At 44.6% G+C, this 18,815-nt stretch overlaps 2 protein-coding genes and 1 long non-coding RNA gene across 6 annotated transcripts in view; 1 reads left to right on the top strand and 2 right to left on the bottom strand.

The window, feature by feature from the left end:
* Positions 1 to 3,907: 3,907 nt before the first annotated feature.
* On the bottom strand, positions 3,908 to 5,191 carry TBCC (tubulin folding cofactor C). The gene has a single exon (XM_017657053.3). The coding sequence runs from the start codon at positions 5,122 to 5,124 to the stop codon at positions 4,084 to 4,086; it is 1,041 nt and encodes a 346-aa protein (XP_017512542.1). The 5' UTR covers positions 5,125 to 5,191; the 3' UTR covers positions 3,908 to 4,083.
* A 146-nt stretch (positions 5,192 to 5,337) lies between these two features.
* The window catches only part of BICRAL (BICRA like chromatin remodeling complex associated protein), an 81,247-nt gene continuing 67,769 nt past the window's right edge, over positions 5,338 to 18,815 (top strand). For 2 of the 4 annotated variants that reach the window (XM_073224826.1, XM_073224825.1), the window contains exon 1: positions 5,453 to 7,055. The gene's annotated coding sequence lies outside the window, so the exon portion shown is untranslated. Of the gene's footprint in view, positions 5,409 to 5,452; positions 7,056 to 18,815 lie in introns of those variants that run through there. The other 2 variants (XM_037005504.2, XM_037005509.2) reach the window with 2 other exon arrangements.
* Positions 12,317 to 18,815, bottom strand: part of LOC140846844 (uncharacterized) — a 45,896-nt gene continuing 39,397 nt past the window's right edge. The window contains exons 3-4 of the long non-coding RNA XR_012126326.1: positions 16,860 to 17,277; positions 12,317 to 13,741 (exon numbers count right to left, since the gene is read on the bottom strand). This is a non-coding gene — a long non-coding RNA (uncharacterized lncRNA). The remainder of the gene's footprint in view (positions 13,742 to 16,859; positions 17,278 to 18,815) is intronic.

Genomic DNA, 18,815 nt, shown 5'->3' with positions numbered 1-18,815 from the left:
TAAATCTGTATAATAAAGTATTTGAATGCCTGAATAGAATGTTTAGCTTGTTTACCAGGTGAGTAAATGGCCTTGAACAGTCTTGCTTGGTCTTGTCAGGTCTTAAAGTTCAAAGTACAGTATCTGAAAAATTGGAAGACAGGCCTTTGAATAGTAACTGTTTCCTTCTGTGACTGCTGCCAATTCAAGTAGGTAGTAGGCAGGGATGTCATTTGGAGAATTCAAACCCGGGGTTGGTGGTTGATATAGTTGCCTTATTTAAAGTTCCTTCTAAGTTGAAGAGGTTGTAATAAGGCACTACCCTACTGTTAGAGCTCTCAGAATCTATGATAATTCTTTCATTCATCTCATCTTCATCCACACTGTACCCTCCATAAAGGAAGAGCACATGCTTACCTTGTTTACCATCGTACTCTTACCTCCCAGGAACTGAACACGGAAGAAGGGAAGAAGCTCCTGTATTTGTTCAGTTGAGTGGAACATGGATTTCTGTGTTATAGTGCCTTGCCCTTCTTGAAACCTACAGCTGGGCAAATAATTGATCCTTTATCTTAATGATAATGGTCTACTTATTTTCTTCATAAGAGGAGAAAATAGTAGAATAGCGTGTCTAAGTTTTTGAGTTGGTGTTGAGATTTTGAATTACACGACATCTAGTTCAATTTCTGCGGTACTAGAGTAATTGCCATGTTTATAAAACACTGTTTAACCATAGGAAGTTTTCTTTACATTTTACCATTTTGTTCATTTCTGCTTGATTAATACAATTAAAACGAATTTTCTGTGCAATACTAACACTTGCATTGCAATCAAAACTTCAGAATTTATAAGTAAGTTGGCCATTTCTCTCTTATGGGGTTGAGACTCTGGGAAGATGATATAATACTCATATAATACTGTGCTAAAAACTATTTAATGTAGCTGATCATAAGTGAAGCTTAATAAATTGATTGCTTGACTAACATGCAATTTTGTTGCTTTTCCAGGGTTGATTTTTATGAAAATATATGGTCATTACACTTTAGAGTAATATGTCCTCATTGTCATGACCATTATCATTAGATTTGCTTAATAAACACTAAACTGACTTTCATCGATGGTTTTAATTCAGGGTGTAACTTTCATATAGGTTTGTTTCATTTTGCTCTGTTTTGGTTTGTTTGGTTAAAAAAACATTGCAGTTTAAGTTTAGGGAAAATATAGTAAAGTCTAACTTTCTGCAATGACAGAAAGATTTGAGAGGACATATGAAGAGGCGAGACCTGCTGAGGACAGAACTGACATAATTTGGAAGTCTGATGTTATAAACCAGCCAGCTCAGGGACCAGGCGCAGACTATAATTTTGCTTGGCTTGTACAGTGTTTTCAAATGCTTTAATTTGTCTGCCAAGTCACTTGGTCCCCCGTCCCCTATTGACTTACTCCCACAGCCTTCCTCACTGACTTAACCTGCTTGGCCCTGGAGAATAGAGGCAACATTAGAAGAAATGTGGAACTTGGGAGGGAAAGGTGAAAATGGAGATTTTTAAGAATTTGACAGGCAGGTAAGCCCCCCTGCAGGTGGAGCCTATGTGGAGACATGAGACTGAACATAGGCTGAGAGCTGAGGCTCTGGAGAGAAAGAATACAAAGAAGCTGAAGGCAAAACTTTGGGTATCACTCATATTTAAGAGCTGGAAGTCACCAGAACCCCAACAAAGGGAAAGAAGCTGTCCTAAGAGAAACAGGGTAGAGCAAAGCTGTGGAGGCCAAGGTAAGAGAGAACAAGGATAAATTAGTAAACTGAACCTAAAGTAAAAAGGTTAAGAATCAGGGAGCAGAAGCAGCGATTAGATTTGGTGATTAGGCTGATACCATCAAAAACAGTCTCAGCAGAGAGAAGAGGTGAAATTACAGACAAAGAAGGGAGTAGATGAAGATGTAGGTGGACACAGCTACTCTTTTAAGATGGCTGACAGCATGGGAAGGAGCTGCAATCAGTAATATATACGGTGGAGGATCCTAGGATCTGGTGTCTTAAAAAGAGGGAAAAAAAGCCAATGGACAGGAAGCGAGATCCATAGAGGTAGGGGGGGATGGGATCAAGTGGAAGAGGTAGCTATGGGGAGAAGATACATGGATGACCACCAGTGAAGGTGCAATTTCTCCAATATTGAGTGATATTTAAAGTGCTAGTTGGATGGCCTCTAACCTGTTAGTGGGGTGAGGTCAGCAGAATTACAGGTGTAAAAATAAGAGCTTTAAGAAAGCAGAAGTTCTGGGGTTGTTGGCCTAAGTAATGTGGAGCAAGCCTTTCAGGAAGGCAGGACAGGGCTTGCTGAACAGTGACGAAAAGCTCACCTGAGATTAGCAAGCATAAACTATGGTTCAAACTGCCATGATCTGTGGCTTTATTATCTATTAGTAAATAGATAATATAAATGAATACATAAATAAAAACTGCAGTGATTTTTTTAGATGTAAACTTTCCTATAAAAATGATGTCACAAATATGAATTGCAAGTCCGTTAGTGCCACAAGCATGGTTTTTCCTGCAGTGCACTTGGTGTTAAACCAGCAGCCTCTAGGGGAACAAACAGCCTTAGGCTTCTGCTCAGTTTCCAATGTGAAGATAAGGTTGAGACTTTCATTACTTTGTCTCTTTGTTATTATCAGGATTAACTCTCCTAAGCAATTGGTATTTTTTTCTCTTCTTTGTGGATGTTGCAAATTGTGGCAGTGATTAGGATCCTTTTTCAAGTCAGCTAATAGTTCAGGAAAACAAATTCTGGATTCTCCTCCAATTATGGAATACAGCTTGACAGCCTACACTTTTTTTATTGGCCTCCGCCCCCAATTTGTGACTCTACCACTGTTCCTACTTCTCATTTGTTATCTTGTTGTAGCTCACATATCCTAAAAGCCACCTTAAATCCTTTCCTGCAACAAGACAGAACATAAAAATACTAAACATATAAATATAAAAACATAAAAAGGACCTTAATCCTTGTGGCAATTATTAAATTAAAAGCATGTCTACATGGTCCTTTGTAGTCATAGGGACACAAGACCCAAAAAAGCTCTTTGAAACTCTTAACTCTCCATTTAAGAATAATGGATGGTAATGGAAGAAAACCACGTTTATAACAGTGGAGAATTATAGCAAAATGAGTGGAAAAATTAAGACTCAACTAGATGTTTGCCTCAGTTTTTCTTGTATGACATACAGCATAATTATGCCTGAGGATTTAAGAAAAGCAGTTTGCCCTCTTAAATGATTTAGAAAGCTTTCTTTCCAACTCAACTAACATCATTCAAAATCAGTATCTTACAGCGCTTTAGAAGGTGGGCCCTGGAGCCAGACTACCTGGTTTCTAGTCCACAATTTGAGCTGTGTGAGCTTGGGCAACTTATTTACCCACTTCATCATTTGATAAGTGGTGCTAACATAAGATTGTGAGCACCTTAAGAATTTGAGAATTTAAGTTTACATGAGTTAGGTATGTGGAACCGTAATTATTCCGTAATTAGCTGTAATTATGTGGGCTTTACAGTTGATAAGATTCAGGAGCCTTCTGGAGTCAATGCACATGTAGCTGGATTTCAGAAACCTAAGCTAATGTAGCTGAAGACTAGGGGGGGAGTCTTTCCAGAGCCCTGCTGAGAACTACCAATGGAAGCCAAACCTTCAACTTAAAAAAGCTATCAATTAATGGTACTTTGCACAGGTACCATACTTCCACATTAACTGGCTCCTACTAGAGCCCTACTGAATTCGTCTATTAAATATGGAGGCCTACTTAATCATGCAGTTAAGTTATAAAAAAAACACCAGAAATCATTAAAAACAACCCACAACTACACCCTTCTCATCCTATTGTTTCAAACTATCAAATAAAACTACACATTATCAAAACAGCAAAAATACTTTTAAGTGCTAGACCTGTAGTGAATTTAATGGAAATTACAAGAGCCTATCACAATCTCAAGATTTACCGAAAACAGTAGTGTAACCACAGTAAGTAAATTATGGAGTCCCATTAGTTGGAGTCAGTCCCACAGTGGGAAGTGTCTGGTAAGAGTGAAGAACAGAGTGACAACTGCTTAGTCCCACTGGATCATTCGCTCGTCTTCAGGAAGAATACTCCAGTTTGGGGAGGCCACATCCCGAGCCAGCCAGTTGAAATCATCAACCTTGTTCCAGTTACTTTTGCTCCTATCTAACCCAGAGGCCTCGAAGTCCTTGTCGATCCCCGGGTAGCTCCAGGTGTAAGGGGCGAACTGGATCCCATTGCAGTCCTCCACGATGGCCCTGCTAGTCACCTGCAGGAAGATGCGGGTGTCTCTTGTGGTGTGTACGCGGAGTTGCTGGCAGGCCACGGCCAGCGCGCAGTCACTGCAGTCCTCCAGGAACACAGAAGTGGACACCGGGCCGCAGAGCACCGTGCAGTTTCGGGCCTTGGTCAGACGCAGGGTATTGGGATTGCCATACAGTTTCACTGTGCAGTTGCTCAGTTCGGTCAACAGGACGTCGCGTTGGTGCAGCTCCTCTGCTCTCTTCTCCAAGGTTTGGGACTCCAGGCCGGAAAAGCCGAAGACCCAGGTGGAGCCGGAGCCTCCCTTCTCTTGCAAGGGCGGAGGAGGGGCCGCCAGGATGTCTTCCACCGCCCGGGCGTCAGGAGCCGTGTCTACTTTGGATACGGAAACAGCGTCCTTTCTCCGGGTCTTAAACACGAAACGCTTCTTGGGCTGCAGCTCCTGGCGCCGCTGGGCCAGGGCCGCCTGCAGCCGCGCCAGCGCCTCTTGTCCCTGACGCAGGTCGTAGGAGGCCAGGAACATAACCGAATCGTTGATAAGTTTCTGCAGGCCCTGGAGCCTAGCGGCCGCTTTCTCCAGCTGCTCGACGGACTCCCCGTCCTCCAGAAGTTCTTCCACCGCCGCTCGTTCCCGAGCGAAAGCGGCGACGAAAAAGTCGCTCTTCTCCTCCTCTACCTCCTGATTCTGCCGCTTTTGCTTCCGCCTTTCCATCTCCAGTTGCCGCTCTTGTTCTCGTCTCTGAAGCCGCTCAGGCACCAGGCTCAGGGCCCGCTGGGACCCCATGTCCCCGTTCCCTACGGCTGCAGCGGAGGAACCCGCAGTCTCCATTTTGACTTCAAGCTTCCTTCCTCCTGCCTTTCTCCAGGCGCGCCCTCCCTCAGGCCTCCCACCAATGCGTCCCGCAATTGGACGGGCTTGCTGACGTCAGACCCCAGCCTTATTTTCTTCACCCATTGGTTCCTCCTCGTCGGAGGGGGCGGAGACAGGGGGCGGGGCCGACTGACAAGGTTGGGTGGGGAGACAAAGGTCCTTGTGGATGGGTAGGGTGGGAGGCAGGCGGGGGAAGCTTTTTTTCCTCTTAAAGGGGCAGGATTTATATCCGGGATTGTGGGGTGAGTTGAAGCAGCGGCAGCTGCACATGTGGGTTTGTTTATAAGAACAAGGTTAGAAACTCGCAGGCCTCCCCCTCCCCCCAGCTCCTCCCTACTACCCCCTTACAGGCCGGAGATCCTACTGGTGGCGGGGATGTGTGCGTGCGGCGGGTGGGGGACAGGTAGTGGTGAGGAAGATGGAAGGGGGGAATATTGCACCGCCCGGCCCGCGGAGGAAGCGGCAGCTGGAACAGCTGGCTAGGGAGCCGCTCGCAGGCCTCTGGTGTTTTCTTTTCCCTTGCACCATCCTTTCTCCCCACGCATTCCGCCGCCCCAAACCCTTATCCTTCGCGCTCCCCGCCCCCGCCGCCTCTGCAGTTTGGCGTGGCCTGGGGCTCTTGGATCCCGGCGGGCAGCTACGGGGGTGGGAGCAGGCGAGGGGCACTGGGATGGGAGAGGCTGCGCTCCTCACTGCAGCCGGGTTCCGGGGGCTCTGCGAGTGTCTAAAAGCGGATTATTATTTTTTTTTTTTGGCCAATTGCTGCAGTCGGAGGGGTGGGCGGGGGGAGGGGAGGGGAGGGTGAGACTCCACACCCCCTCCCTCTTCCTCCCACGCCCTTCCCCCCGCTCCACGTCCCGTCGCAGCTGGGTTCCGCCGGCCGCGCCCGGGTGAGACCCCAGCCCCCGGGCTCTGCGGCTCTCTGTGGGGCCGTAGGTGGTCAGAAAACCGCGGGGGAGATGCTACATTATTTTTAGAGGTGATGGGAGGGATTTGTCACCGGAAGTGAACGAGCCTAGCCTAGAGTCGGGACCAGCCGGAGGTGTGAGTGGGCAGCCCAGACAGCTCAGTCACTAGCCAAACCCTGGGCAGCGGGCCGAGCGAGAACCCGGACGCCGCTGGCGGCCGGCATGCGGCCACCTCGCGCGCCCGTTGCGGCCGGGCGGGGTGCCGGGAGCCTGTCCGGCCCGGCCCGCCCTACCAGTCTTAGGTGTCACCCTATCTCCACCCCGTTCCCAGCCTCCGTCGCTTTTAGTTAGGGTATTTAACTGCCCAAGAAGCTGTCATTTGAAATTGCACTGATACGCCTGCACTTTGATGCAGAGAAAGGTGGGAGGAAACGAGAGAATTAAGACTCACCTCCAGCTTTTCACGTCCCACTCTCCTCTTTTCCTTATCATTTATAACAAAAGACAGAAACAAAACACATAAATTCCGTTACTTCTCTGCGGAAAATCAGCACGGTCACACCGTTTGGCAAATTTCGCGCGGGGTCGGGCTGGGGTCGGGGGTAATCTTGTGTGTTTATGTGTGTACGTGCACCCGATGGAAGCGGGGATGCTGAAAAATTCCTGTGCTTGGGTTTGTATCCTTCGTTTTCGTTTGCTTTGTTTCGTGGGCACAATGGATGAGGCTCTGGTTTTTGTGACGTATGGTTCTGAGGCTGCAGTGAAATGTAGCTGGTTATTTTGCTATGTCACATGGAAGAATGCAAAAGCAGCTTTATTTTATGAAGAGCTGATTTAACCAAGCAGGGTTAAGAGATTTATTTTGGTAGGAAAAAAAAAACCCTGCCCTGCTTCCCTTAAGGTTTTCAGCAACTGAATCTGTCCTACTCAAGAAAGTTTGTAGCCAAACAAGGTTTATTGGACTTAGGAGTGGCAGCTGAGGTGAGCCAACATTTTGGATGAGCCTTAACAGTGAATTTGTGGGTGGTGGTTCGTGTTTGTATCAGAAGTGGGACTGAATGTCATGAGACCCTTCCAAGAACTTAATCTCTGAGCAACAAGTTTTAACACAGACTGTAGTAGACTTCAGAATATCTAAATATTTTAGGTTGGCCAGATCAAAATTTTATGAGGAAGAAGCAGTAAAGGTAAAAAATGGATCAGTTACCCTGTTGACCCAGTGTGTTTCAGAGACCAGTGTGAGGCCCGAATGGGAATAGATGGGGTTCAGTAGTATGGTCTTTGTGAGGCATTGGCTTGACAGTTCTTTACAGCCCCTAGCACAACTGCAAGCCAAAGTAGTTAGTTGGTCAATACACGGATATAAAGCTACATTTCTGAGTTGGAAAGCAGTAGGACAGCTGGGACACCTCTGGCATGTGTCTTTCTCACATTTGAGGACAGTAGATTCAGTGTGCATCCTTGAAATGGATCACAGCTCCTCAGAGGTAAGCGCCTGTTCCCCTGGAATGAAATAGAGTGATAAATTACAACAGAAACGTGGCAAAAGGCAAGCAGCCCATGAGTTCTGAATCCTACTTTCAAAGATACCTTAAAAGGTTTGTGCTGCTTTCTTTTTAGACATCTTGGAAAGTGAAAGAATTCTAAGGTATTACAGACTTTAAAAATCATCTCACAAAAATTTAGGTGCTTTTTGGTTCTTTATTTGTCAGATGTAGTTTTTAACATTTTGGAAATTTCAAACATAGTAAGTAGAGACAAAAGAGTGTTCCCTATACCCATCACCTAACTGCAGCAATTACCGACTGACAGTCTTGTTTCTTCTGAAACCCTAGCCACTTTTCCACCCCACCCCACCCTGATTATTTTACAGCAAATCCCAAAGTATTTCAGATCTTAAATCTATAAATATTTCAATATGTACCTCAAAGATTAGGACTGCCCTTTTAAAACAACCACAATGCCATCATTACATTCCATAAAAGGATAAAAAAAAATCTTAATATCAGATTTCCAATCTGTGTTCATATTTCTTTGATTATCCTAAAATTTTCCCTTTTTAAAAGTTATTTTATTTGAATAAGGATCCAAGCAAGTTCCATACAATGTGTCTAGCTGGTATATCCCTTAAATCAATCATTTTTAAACACTTCCTCTCTGTCTCTCAGTTGCTTTGTTGAAAAAGCACCTGATCAAGTAGATTTTGCTGGCTCCATCTCCATACGGTGTTTGTTAGGTTTTAAGTACTTGTCATATTTGATCTTTTAGTGTCATACAGTGAATGTTTATATATTGATATGTCACAGAAAATCCATTACCAAGTAGTGAAAGCATCTAAGCACTGAAAACAGTCTTGGGTATGGTTAGACAGCAAAGAATAGAGCTTTTTGCTGTTCTGTGGAGTTTAATAGGGACCCTGTGCAGGTGGGAAGTGCCAGCCACATTTAGGCAAATAAAACAGATCCAGGCCCTGCTTTCTAGTGGCTCAATGCCACAAGGAGATGGCACTTGTCCATCTTTCAGCAAGCATTGAATATATAGTGGATATAAAGCCTCCATGAAAGAGCTGTACATGCCAAGTATCAAGTGTTAGGCAAATTTTCCTACCTTAGCTGCTGACTTTTCTGACACAAATCAGTGGAGGATGGACCTGTGTGAAGGCATGTGCTGTTCTTGAAAAGGCTCCAGATTGATCTGGGAAGCAGGACAGGAGCAGCCCTCTCTTTCCACCTTTCCCCAGGCTCTCCTCTCCCTCAACACCCTTCACTTTCCAGAACTCCTTTTATCACTGTAAACCTCATGCCTAGTACAAGCTGGCCCAGTTTAGCTAACACCAGTTTATTGAGCACTTAACTCTGCCTGACACTGAGTCAGGGAGGCCCGCAGACTTCCAAGGTGTCCAAAGACAGACATGGTTCCTTTCCTCCTCAAGGAGGCCTAATCTGGGCACATAATCACACAAACATGTGAAATTATAACAGTGGCAACTTACAAAGAAAAGAGGAACAGCGAGCACCGGTAGTGGGAGTTCTGACCTTGCTGGGGAGGTCAGTGAGGGCTTCCCTGGGAGCTGAGCTGAGCTGAGGCTGGAACGATGAGTAGAAATTAAGAAGGAGGAGAGTAGCATTGAAAAGTGTCTTCCAGCTGTGTGGGTCCCTGGAGTCCCTGGGTGACTCTATGGAGAGTTGTCAGAGGACTGCCGTGGGGCAAAGTGCAAGGACAGGAGTTAGGTACTGAGCTAGTGACAAACACAGATGGCTCTTAAGAGAAACTTGACTGAAGGGGAAGCAGCAGTAATTGGGGGATAGGAGGAGGCTGGCTACATCTCTACACTGGGTTTGTTAGATTTTAAGTACTTGTCATATTTATTTGATCTTCTAGTGTCATACAGTGAATGCTTATATGTTGATATGCCACAGAAAATCCACAACCAAGTAGTGAAGGCATTTAAGCACCATAAAACAGTCTTGGGTATGGTTAGACAGCAAAGAATAGGGCTTTTTTCTGTTTTGTGGAGTTTATTTAGGAACCCTGTGCAGGTGTGGTGTTTCTGGCTTTTAGAGAGAAAGAAAACTTGGGTCCAAGATATAAAGGTCCTGAAAAGGCTGGAGGGGTTGGGACACAAAACACAGGTGTAGGGATTAATGGTGGATAGGAGCAGGGACAGCTGCTCTATTGCAGCATTGTTGACTTTATTACCCAAGTTTTCTAGCATACACAAACTTTTTTACTTGAACTCCTAGTAACAGACGTATCATGACTGAAACAGAATCTTTAAGAAACAGTAAATACTCTGTGTGCAATATATACTACTTTCTGTTCTGTTAATTGCACTTAAAAATGCTGGTCAAGACCCCCTCAATTAAACTGCATTTTAGAAATGCTGTGTCAGCAGGAGAGGGTGCAGCCTATAGGTAAATTTAAACACTTGGTAGTTGACAAATGAGTCTGATGGTTTCTGGATTCTCTATAAAATAAACTTCGAGGTCCCTTGCTGGGTGTGGGAGGAAGGAGTTGAGTGTCTGAGAAGTGTGGGGAAGGTTTGAAAGTCCTGTGAGAAGAAGGGGCGTATGTTGCTCAGAAATAGGGGGCTGGGTGGCATGAATGTTCCCCAAATACTTGGAGAAAGAATGAGGGAATGAATAAGAACCATCCTGGGGGGCAGTCTAGGCTGAAGACCATATCAGGGGAGGGAGATGGGGTTTGGGGTGGGCCAGAGGAGAGAAACTGGCGAGGTGAGCCTGACCCTCAGAAGCCTGGAATCACCATACAGCAGCTTCTCGGGAAGGGTCTGGAGGCTGGACTCCTGCAGGCCTCATCCACTCCCTACAAAACTCTTCAGAAACTGACATCACTCTTCCCCAAACCTGCACTGCCTGTCAACAGATGACCTTACCTACTCCTCACAGAGAAAAAAGCCCACCAGATAAGAACCTGAACTTGCCTTTCTTCACACTTACAACTTATCTGTGAAGATCCCCTCTATGTCTCCCCCATGTCACCCAACACCAAGCTCTCCACCTGAGTTCTGTGTCCCTCGCTGCCATTTCCCAGGACCTCCAGCCACCAGTCATCCTCTCTTCCTTCAGGATCTTTAATTTCTTCTTTGACTTCTCTCACCAGGGAAGTTCCCTCGACTTAAAATAATTTTCCTTTTGTCTTACCCATCCAAGTAAATGTTCTTTCTTCCTTCTCTTAACAAGAGACTTTTTCTTTTATTCTATTTTTAAAAATAATAAGTGAGATCTAACCAGGTGAAGGGAGAAAGCAGAGTCACTCATTCATTTCTTCCTACAAATTCATGGGGCATGAGCTATACTCCAGGCACTTGTTCTAGGTGCTGGAAATACAGCCTTGAACAAGGCAGACAAATTCCCCAGCTTCATGAGGAAGCTAAGAGAGCTGAAGCACCTTAGCAGCAGAGAGAGGGCCTGAGCAGCCATCTGGGCAAGATCAAAACTGAGGTTAGAGAGATGAACAGAGACCAGACCACCAACAGGCTCATAAATCCCATCAGGAAGTTTTGGCTTAATCTTAAAGGCACTGGGAGCTAGTGATGACTTTAAATGGGATAATGACAGGATCAGAATATGTCCCTCTCCTTTTTTTCCCTTTAACAAAGGACCACTCTGACACTGCATGGAATGGGTCCAGTGGAGCAAAAGCAAGCTGATTTCAGATTGGAGGCTATTGCAGGAGCCAAGGAGAGATGGTAGCACTGAGCTATGGTGATGGGAGTGAGGACAGAGACGCAAGACCTGTCTGAGAGATTTAGGAGACGGACAGGCCTCAGTGGTTAATTGGAAGGAAGGCAGAGAGTTGTGGAAGGTTTCTGGCTTGAGGAGCCGGGTCCACGTGTTCTTAATGCCTGAGGCAGTGAACCTGTGAGGGCAGGTTTGTAGAGAGAGCTGGTAGGTCCATTTGGGACCCGCTGCTTGCTCCTTGTTCTGGTGCCTGTGAGCCTGTGCTTTATCTTCTTTATGGGGCAGGGCACTTTCCTCCTACAGGACCTGTTTTACACATCTCTTCCAGGAAACCTATCTGGATTCTCCCCTGCATTGGCTCTGGGTGAGTGTTTTATCAGGTGTAAAGTCAGTATCCATTTACTGATACCTGCTCTGCAGCCTGGGCTTTTCCAAGCAAGGATGTGTTTATTCCATGCAGTTTCTGCCTAGCACAGCACCAGTACACAGGAGGTGCGCAAGAAATACTTGTTACATAGATGAGTTAATGGATGAAGAATTGGGCCAGAATGGATGAAGATCTCTCCAGCCCTGTGATTAGAAGTAGGTCAGGGGGCTTGTTATTTTCATTTTTAGGGTGAGACAGAAGGAGTCCCAGGGCAGAGACGAGGGGATTTGCTGAGCTGACCAGCAAGAGGCCTAGTTAGAGAGGTGCCTACTTGTTGACTCTAAGGTACAGTGATAAGTAGTCAGCTATGTAAGTTGTCTTTTGAATATAGTTTCAAATTCTTTTCATGTCAGAAAGGCACATAAATCTCTTAAAACCTTTTTGCACCTGTTCTTTCTGCCATCTCTCTTTCCCATCAGTGAGGTGTGGTGGTGGAAGTAATTGGACAGATCTGAGTTTAAATTCTGATCACTAGCTGTGTGACATTGGGCCTGGTACTTAACCTCTCTGAGCTAATATTTCCTCCATATGTACAGTGAGGATAAAGAAAAACATATTTCTCCCAGGAATGTTGTGATGTTAAATAAAGTAATGTGTATAAAAGTAGGTACCAAGTATTGGGCCAAACCTGTAGCAGACCCTCAGTAACTGCCAGGTTCCTTTCTGCCTTCCAGGCATTGAGACCTTCATCCCTTTGCACTTCCCAGCCCTCAAGGGGAGGGGTAGAGCCAGAATTTGCCACTTGCTGATGCTCTCAGAAAGAGCCCTTTAGTGATTCTTCTATGAACAGGTCTCCAGCCTTTCTGCAATTCTGGAGAATATGTGGACAGAATATACATGTAAGTAGTGTTGCAAAAGAAAACCAAAGAATCCTAGAAAAACAAACCTGGGCAATCCCTGAGGGATCCCTTAATACCGGGACAAAAACCTGTTTATAGTAAAAGGAAAAAGTAAGAATATGTAGTGATTTTTTTTTCATGACACTTAATTCATTCAGTTTAAAGAACTGTATTGTGAGATCATATCCTCTTCTTTTTTCTCTTTTAAAAAAAAAGTATTTCTTTTATGAAGCCTTTCTGACTATGAAATCTTCAAATCTTCTTTGGGAACCACTGATATAATCTGACCTCACCTGACAGATAAGGGCGTATAAAACAGTTGTATGTTGTGTGATATTAATGGAATGTGCAGTTATTTCACAAACACTAAGCTTTTATTTGCATTTAGGCTCCATGAGGTCTGCGTTGTGTCTATTTTTTTACACTATTTTTTACACCCCATTGGCAAACCATAGGGCATCATGCCTGCCATGCAAGGCTCACAATAATGATCTGTGGGAGGAATAAATAAATAAATATTCAGCCCAGGCATTCTCAGAATCCTAGTTTGTAATGGTATGATTATCTGTGGAGCCAGTAAACTCCTTGAGGGAGTCTGTTCTCTGTTGCCCAGAAAAAAGGCAGGTGCTCAGTGAGTGAAGGAGCCCCCAGGCCACACACAGTTCAGCTTTGTCCAGGAAAAGATAATCTAAGCACTTGAATGACCGCAAGGGCCACCAGGCACTTCCCTTATCTGATCTCATTTCATCTTCAGCTGAACCTTGCTAGGGGGGTAATAATTTGAAGCAACCTCACTTTTAAGATTCTTTAAAAGATTCAGCCAAATTTTAATTCCCAAACCTATAGGAGTTTTAACTACAGATTGTGGGGCAGGAGAGGATATCTTTTCTGCCTCAGTTGCTTCTTCAGTGTAAAGGGAATAGTGACTGTTTTGAGACAGTTTAAAAGGCTTTTGTGGAAATGTGCATTTATTGAGATCAAATGCTTTCAAAGTGTCCTGGCAGTTGAAAGTTAAATAAAAAGCAAAAAAATTGTTCCTCTTCAACTCTTCTGCCTAGAAGTTTAAGTCCTCTTCTTTAAGTAGGGTTTCATTTTTGGCTATGAGGTGCCACTTTTCGGTGAAATTCTATACATTAGTGTTTGAAGTCCGAACTTCCAACCCAATAAGATCATAAAATCCATTTAGTGGATGGCAGTCTGCATTAAAAAAAAAAGGGAGAGACAAAAAGTAAAATAGAATATAAGATGTGAAGCTGCATTGTGTTGTATAAATACATGTAGATATTTTATATATAAACATAATGTGACTTGTGAGATGAAATGTGTTTTTTTTTTATAGGTTACAGTAAAAAAGTTTGAAAAAGCAGTTTTATGAATGATGCCTTGTACATTATGGTGCTCAAAAGTGTTTATTGACATGGAAAAGGGATTTTTTCTGCGTGTTGTGTGACATGATAGCAATAAGGAAATATGGTTGCTGAGCTAATTCCTGCAAAATGTCTAGTCAAGTGGGTACCTATTTGTGCTTGGAGATACTTTCTCCTTCTTTCATTTATAAGAATAATGAAAGTTTGCTTATAAAAAGTAAGAGATGCCAATTTGTAGGAGGGAACAATGGCACATAAAGTTTAGGAATGTGAATGTGCTACAGGAGCCACAGTATATTAAGGCATTTGTGGCTCTAACAGTTGTGAGTTCTCCTGTTGGGGAGGGATCCCAGTGTCGGTGACATGAAGTAATTTGAAATGTGTTGAGTCACAAATCTGAGCACATCCTAAGAGGCCTGGGGGTGGGGAGGCAGTCAATTAACTCTTGAGTTGAGCCATGCCCTCTGCCCTCCATCTGCATTTCAATATGACAGGCTTTTTTTTCTTCTATTCTTTGTCATAAGAGTATGACTCCCTTAAAGTAATAAAAAGTGTATTTCTGTCTGAAGAATGACCATGAAGTGAAGTGTAACTTGTGATGTGGAGATATGCCAAGAAAGATACCCTCTTTCTTGGGTGTGATATCCCAGAAAGCCAAAGCCACAACAGTAGTTCATTGTTCTACAAGTTGACATTCCTGGAGCTCTTTCTGTAGGCAGCTCTAGAAACTCTCTCAGGGGTCTACGCAATATTCTTTGCTGCCTTTGTAGAACATGTGGGGCATGTGTTGATTTGAGGCAGTGTTCATTTATTACATAGCCTCTGGAAGATAGATACTTAGTGTATAGAAATTTTTGTGTTTCTTTCAAAAGTAGAGATCATATGTTGTAGGTATGGGGGTTTTTTTTTGTTTTGCGTGCTTGCTTTTTGCTTAATTCCAATACTTCTTAATCAGTTACTTTGGGAATGACTGTGTAAAGTTCTCTGATTATTTATCTGAGTGGTTATTGAGGATTGTGTTGTCTGGGTCAGGTTTACCTCGAGCCGAGGCTTTCCCACAAGCCTGTAGGGGAAGAGGAAGGGTTGGGGACAGGACAGGGATTGTCAGTGAGACAATCGGGACAGATTCTGCTTCTACCTTTTGCGTGTAGATGCTGACTCTCTTGAAAGAATTAAAGTCATTTGTGGGTTGACCCATATACCTTTTTCTTCCAAAACACACAAGTTGGATAACGTAAGGGGAATTCGCTCCCCGTCCCCATTCTCCAATATTTGTTGACCTAAAGCTAGCATTCTGTAGTGTGCCTGTGAGTCATAATTCCAATTGTAAAAAGAGAAAAAAAGGAGAGAAGCATGTTAGTTTGTGAGAATGTGAGAAATTGTGCCTCATTTTTTATTTTTAGAAAAGGGAGGGGCTGAGATTCATTCACTGCTGCCCCACAGATGTCACCAGGAATCTAACTGCTCTCAGCTCTGCACGTGCAGAGGCTAGGTGGGCACCCCACCTAAACGTGATTAGGTCCAGGGAAAACTTGTCCAAATCATTCTAATCAATTCAGTGATCATTTGCTGTGTGCCTGCTACCTCCAACACCAGCCAGGTGCCTGGATACAGTCAACACTCAATAAATGGTAGCTTGACATATTGATACAAGATGCTATAGTCGGCCCTGGAGTGAGGGGGAGAATAAAAATGAGCAAAGCATAGTCCTCATCTCCTTAAGGCTCATGATCTAGGGATGATATGAAGACAACTAGTTATAAGTCAAACTGCCTGCAGTGTGTGTTATGAAGGAGGGACGAAGTTCCATGGAAGTACAAGGGAAAGAGGGAAGAGGGCAGGAAAGGAGCGGAATGCCAGGTCCAGGGAAGAGCAGGAGCAGAGGTGGGTAGGCAGCTGTTGTGTTTGAGAAACTTGTAGTAGTGCCATGTGGCAAGAATGGAGAGTAGTCAGGAGTGGAAAGGGATGGGGTGCGAGATGGGGCTGGAGCTTGCCGCCTGTCATGCTGAAGGCACTGGGGATCCATCAGAGGTTTCAAGCAGGGAGCAAGGCATCAGATTTGTGTTTTAGGAAGAAAATGGAGTGGAGCAGGGCAAGTCCCGTCCAGAGGCTATTGCAGTGGTTCATTGGGTCAGTGACAGAGCTTGACTGGGGCCAGTGGGAATGAAACGGAGGTTACTGAAGAATGATTTGAACTTGGAAGCCAATCTGTGAATTTATAATGGACGTGAACCTACCCAACCACTGGGATGATTAGGTCAGCTGGCCAGAACACAAGTTTTTTAATTGAAGTACATTAATTACCAAAGTATAACGGTGAAAATGGAGTTAAGGCAAAAGGAATTGGATGATCTAAAAGGACCTTTTACTCAACCTATAGCAGTTTTTGCATAACAGTAATAGTAGAGCCTAGTCTCCGGTGAGTTATTTTTCTCTGGAGAGGTATTTGGCCTGTCAGCAGGATGAATTGCTCCACTGGCCAGCACTGGAGAGAAGCTGGCCAGCGGTGTATTTGAAGAAATTTTGGGTTGCAAGAAAGGGATCTTGTTCATAGATGAGCAAGTAAAATGGAGAATGTTTTTTAGGAAGAGAATGTGTAACCTCGTGGGGCTTAGAATATGGTCAGGCACTTTCTCTTCCCGTCTTCCCTCCCTCCACACAAAGTGAGAATTTATTTTCCCTGACACTCCGGCCTTTCTGTTTCCATCCACTTGCATAGGCCCAATCATAACTGCTTGCATAGGCCCAATCATAACTGCTCCAAAATGGTGGCTTTGACCCTCATCTTTTCCAGCCACATAGTCTACTCCCCATAGCTGACCCCACTTCTGTATAACACAAAAAGAAGGGATCTGCTTGTTCTGGTTGAGTCTGAGGCCTTTCCCTAATCTTGTCCAAGCTAAAGATGTGATTGATAGATCCTTTGAGAAAAACGAAACAATGGATACCTCTAGTATACTGGTATTATTGTTCAACTCTTCTAGATTCATGAATAACTCAGTGCGTTCATTGTCTGTGTGTAACAAAGTACCCCAAAATTTAGCAGCTTAAAACAAGCATCTATTATCTGGGGTTATATAACAATAGTTATGTGGGTCAGGAACCGAGGAACAGGTTGGCTGGGAGTTTTTGCCTCAGGGTCTCTCAGGAGGTTGTAGTCCAGCTGTTCCCTGGAGCTGCAGTGTTCTGGAGGGTGCGCTGGCTGGGAGATCGTCTGCGTCCACAACAGCCAGAAGGCTGAGGTTCGTCATTCGTTATTGGCTGGAGACCTCAGTTCCTTGCCACAAGAATTTCTCCTTAGACTGAGTCCTTAGGACTTGACAGCTGGCTTCCTCCAGAGTGAGTGATCCAGAGAGAGCACAGCACCTAAGATGAAAGCCGTAGCCTTTTATGATGTAACCTCAGAAATGACAAATGGTTACTTTTGCCCTATTCCATCGGTCACACAGACCAACCCTGGTACAGTGTGGGGGTTGGGGGAGGATACACAACAGTGAGAATATCAACAGGTGGGGCTCATTGGGGGTCATCTGGACGATTACTTACCATACTCAGTCAGCGAACATTTATTTAGTGTCTACTTGTATGCCAGGTGCCAGGAAATGAGAGCTATATGACACAGAATTTCTGTCCTTGGGAGCTCACTGTCTCGTGTGGGGAAATCTTACAAAAACACAGCACCACGTGTGCCCTGGGCCCTCACCTCTGTCCATTCGTCTTTCACACTGCTGCCACACTTACCCTCACGAACTTCCAGTCTGTTCAGAGTATTCTCTCATTTAACCATCATCCAATGTGTTCCCCTTTTTGCCTGGATGGATTTTTTTTTTTATTATTCACCACCACCACAGTAAGAAATACATTTTTTAAAAATTGAAGCATAGTTAACGTATAGTATCATATTAGTTTCAGGTGTACAACATAGTGATTCAATATTTACATACATTATGAAGTAATCACCAGGACAAATCTAGCTACCATCTGTTGCCAAAGTTGTTACATATTAACTATAATCCCTATGTTGTACATAGTATCTCCTGTGTCTTATTTATCTAGTGTCACAAACTGGCACATACATACACACACACAAGTCAGAAGTGAATTTCACAAGAGTTTACACCTTCACACTACCATTGATGTTTTCAGACATTGTCCTATTCTAAGCTTTCACTTTTCCTAAAAGCTGGTTGCAATCCCATGAATCTCACAGTCCATTGCATTGTGACCCGCAGTATGGAAAATAGTAGCTTAAAGAATAATCCAGACTCCCTGCCATGAACTACAAAGCCCTCATCATCTACCTGCCTACAACTCCCCCACATAACCTTCCAGTACCTGGGGCGCCCTCCTCTCTTTCCCCGACATTATTAGCTGGAGGACTCTAACTCATCCTTTAAAACCCAGGCCTAAAGTGTTCCCCCATCCTCTTTTCCTTGAACAGAATTGCCTGCTCCCTCCTCTGGCCCCCAGAGCATTTCACTGACACTTGGCGACTGCCCCTCCTCCATTTCCAGCCTGCCCTAGGGCCGGCGCGCCCCCAAGCCCACAATATGTTTTCATCCTCTCCAAATACGTTGTGTTGTACGAGGGCATTGAGCAAATTAGCACCATACAAATAGCGATGCTGCAAAAGAGCGGTGTGCAGAGTAGCGGGGAGGGGGATGTCGCAGGCAGGTTTCCAGTCGTTGGAGCCACGTGCTGCAGGGAAAGGACCCCTCCCCCGGGGGCCGTGGGCTCGCCCTGCGTCCATTACAGGTACAGTTCGCAGCGGAACTGGCCGCCAGGGTTCATTACCGCGGTTCATGGTAGCTGCGCTGGTGCCTTTGGGGTTCTTTCTACTTTTCTCATTTGTTTGTGCAGATGAGGAAAGCCTAGTGAGAAGTGGATCTGTAGGCAGCACAGAA

This window comes from Manis javanica, chromosome 16 (genome assembly GCF_040802235.1).
Source record: "Manis javanica isolate MJ-LG chromosome 16, MJ_LKY, whole genome shotgun sequence".
NCBI classification, from domain to species: domain Eukaryota; kingdom Metazoa; phylum Chordata; class Mammalia; order Pholidota; family Manidae; genus Manis; species Manis javanica.
The sequence above is the reverse complement of the archived record's forward strand: the minus strand, read 5'-3'. Positions and strand labels throughout refer to the sequence as shown.

Bases quoted from the DNA above. Each gene is read 5' to 3' on its own strand.
- TBCC (XM_017657053.3), bottom strand. From the start codon at position 5,124: ATGGAGACTGCGGGTTCCTCCGCTGCAGCCGTAGGGAACGGGGACATG.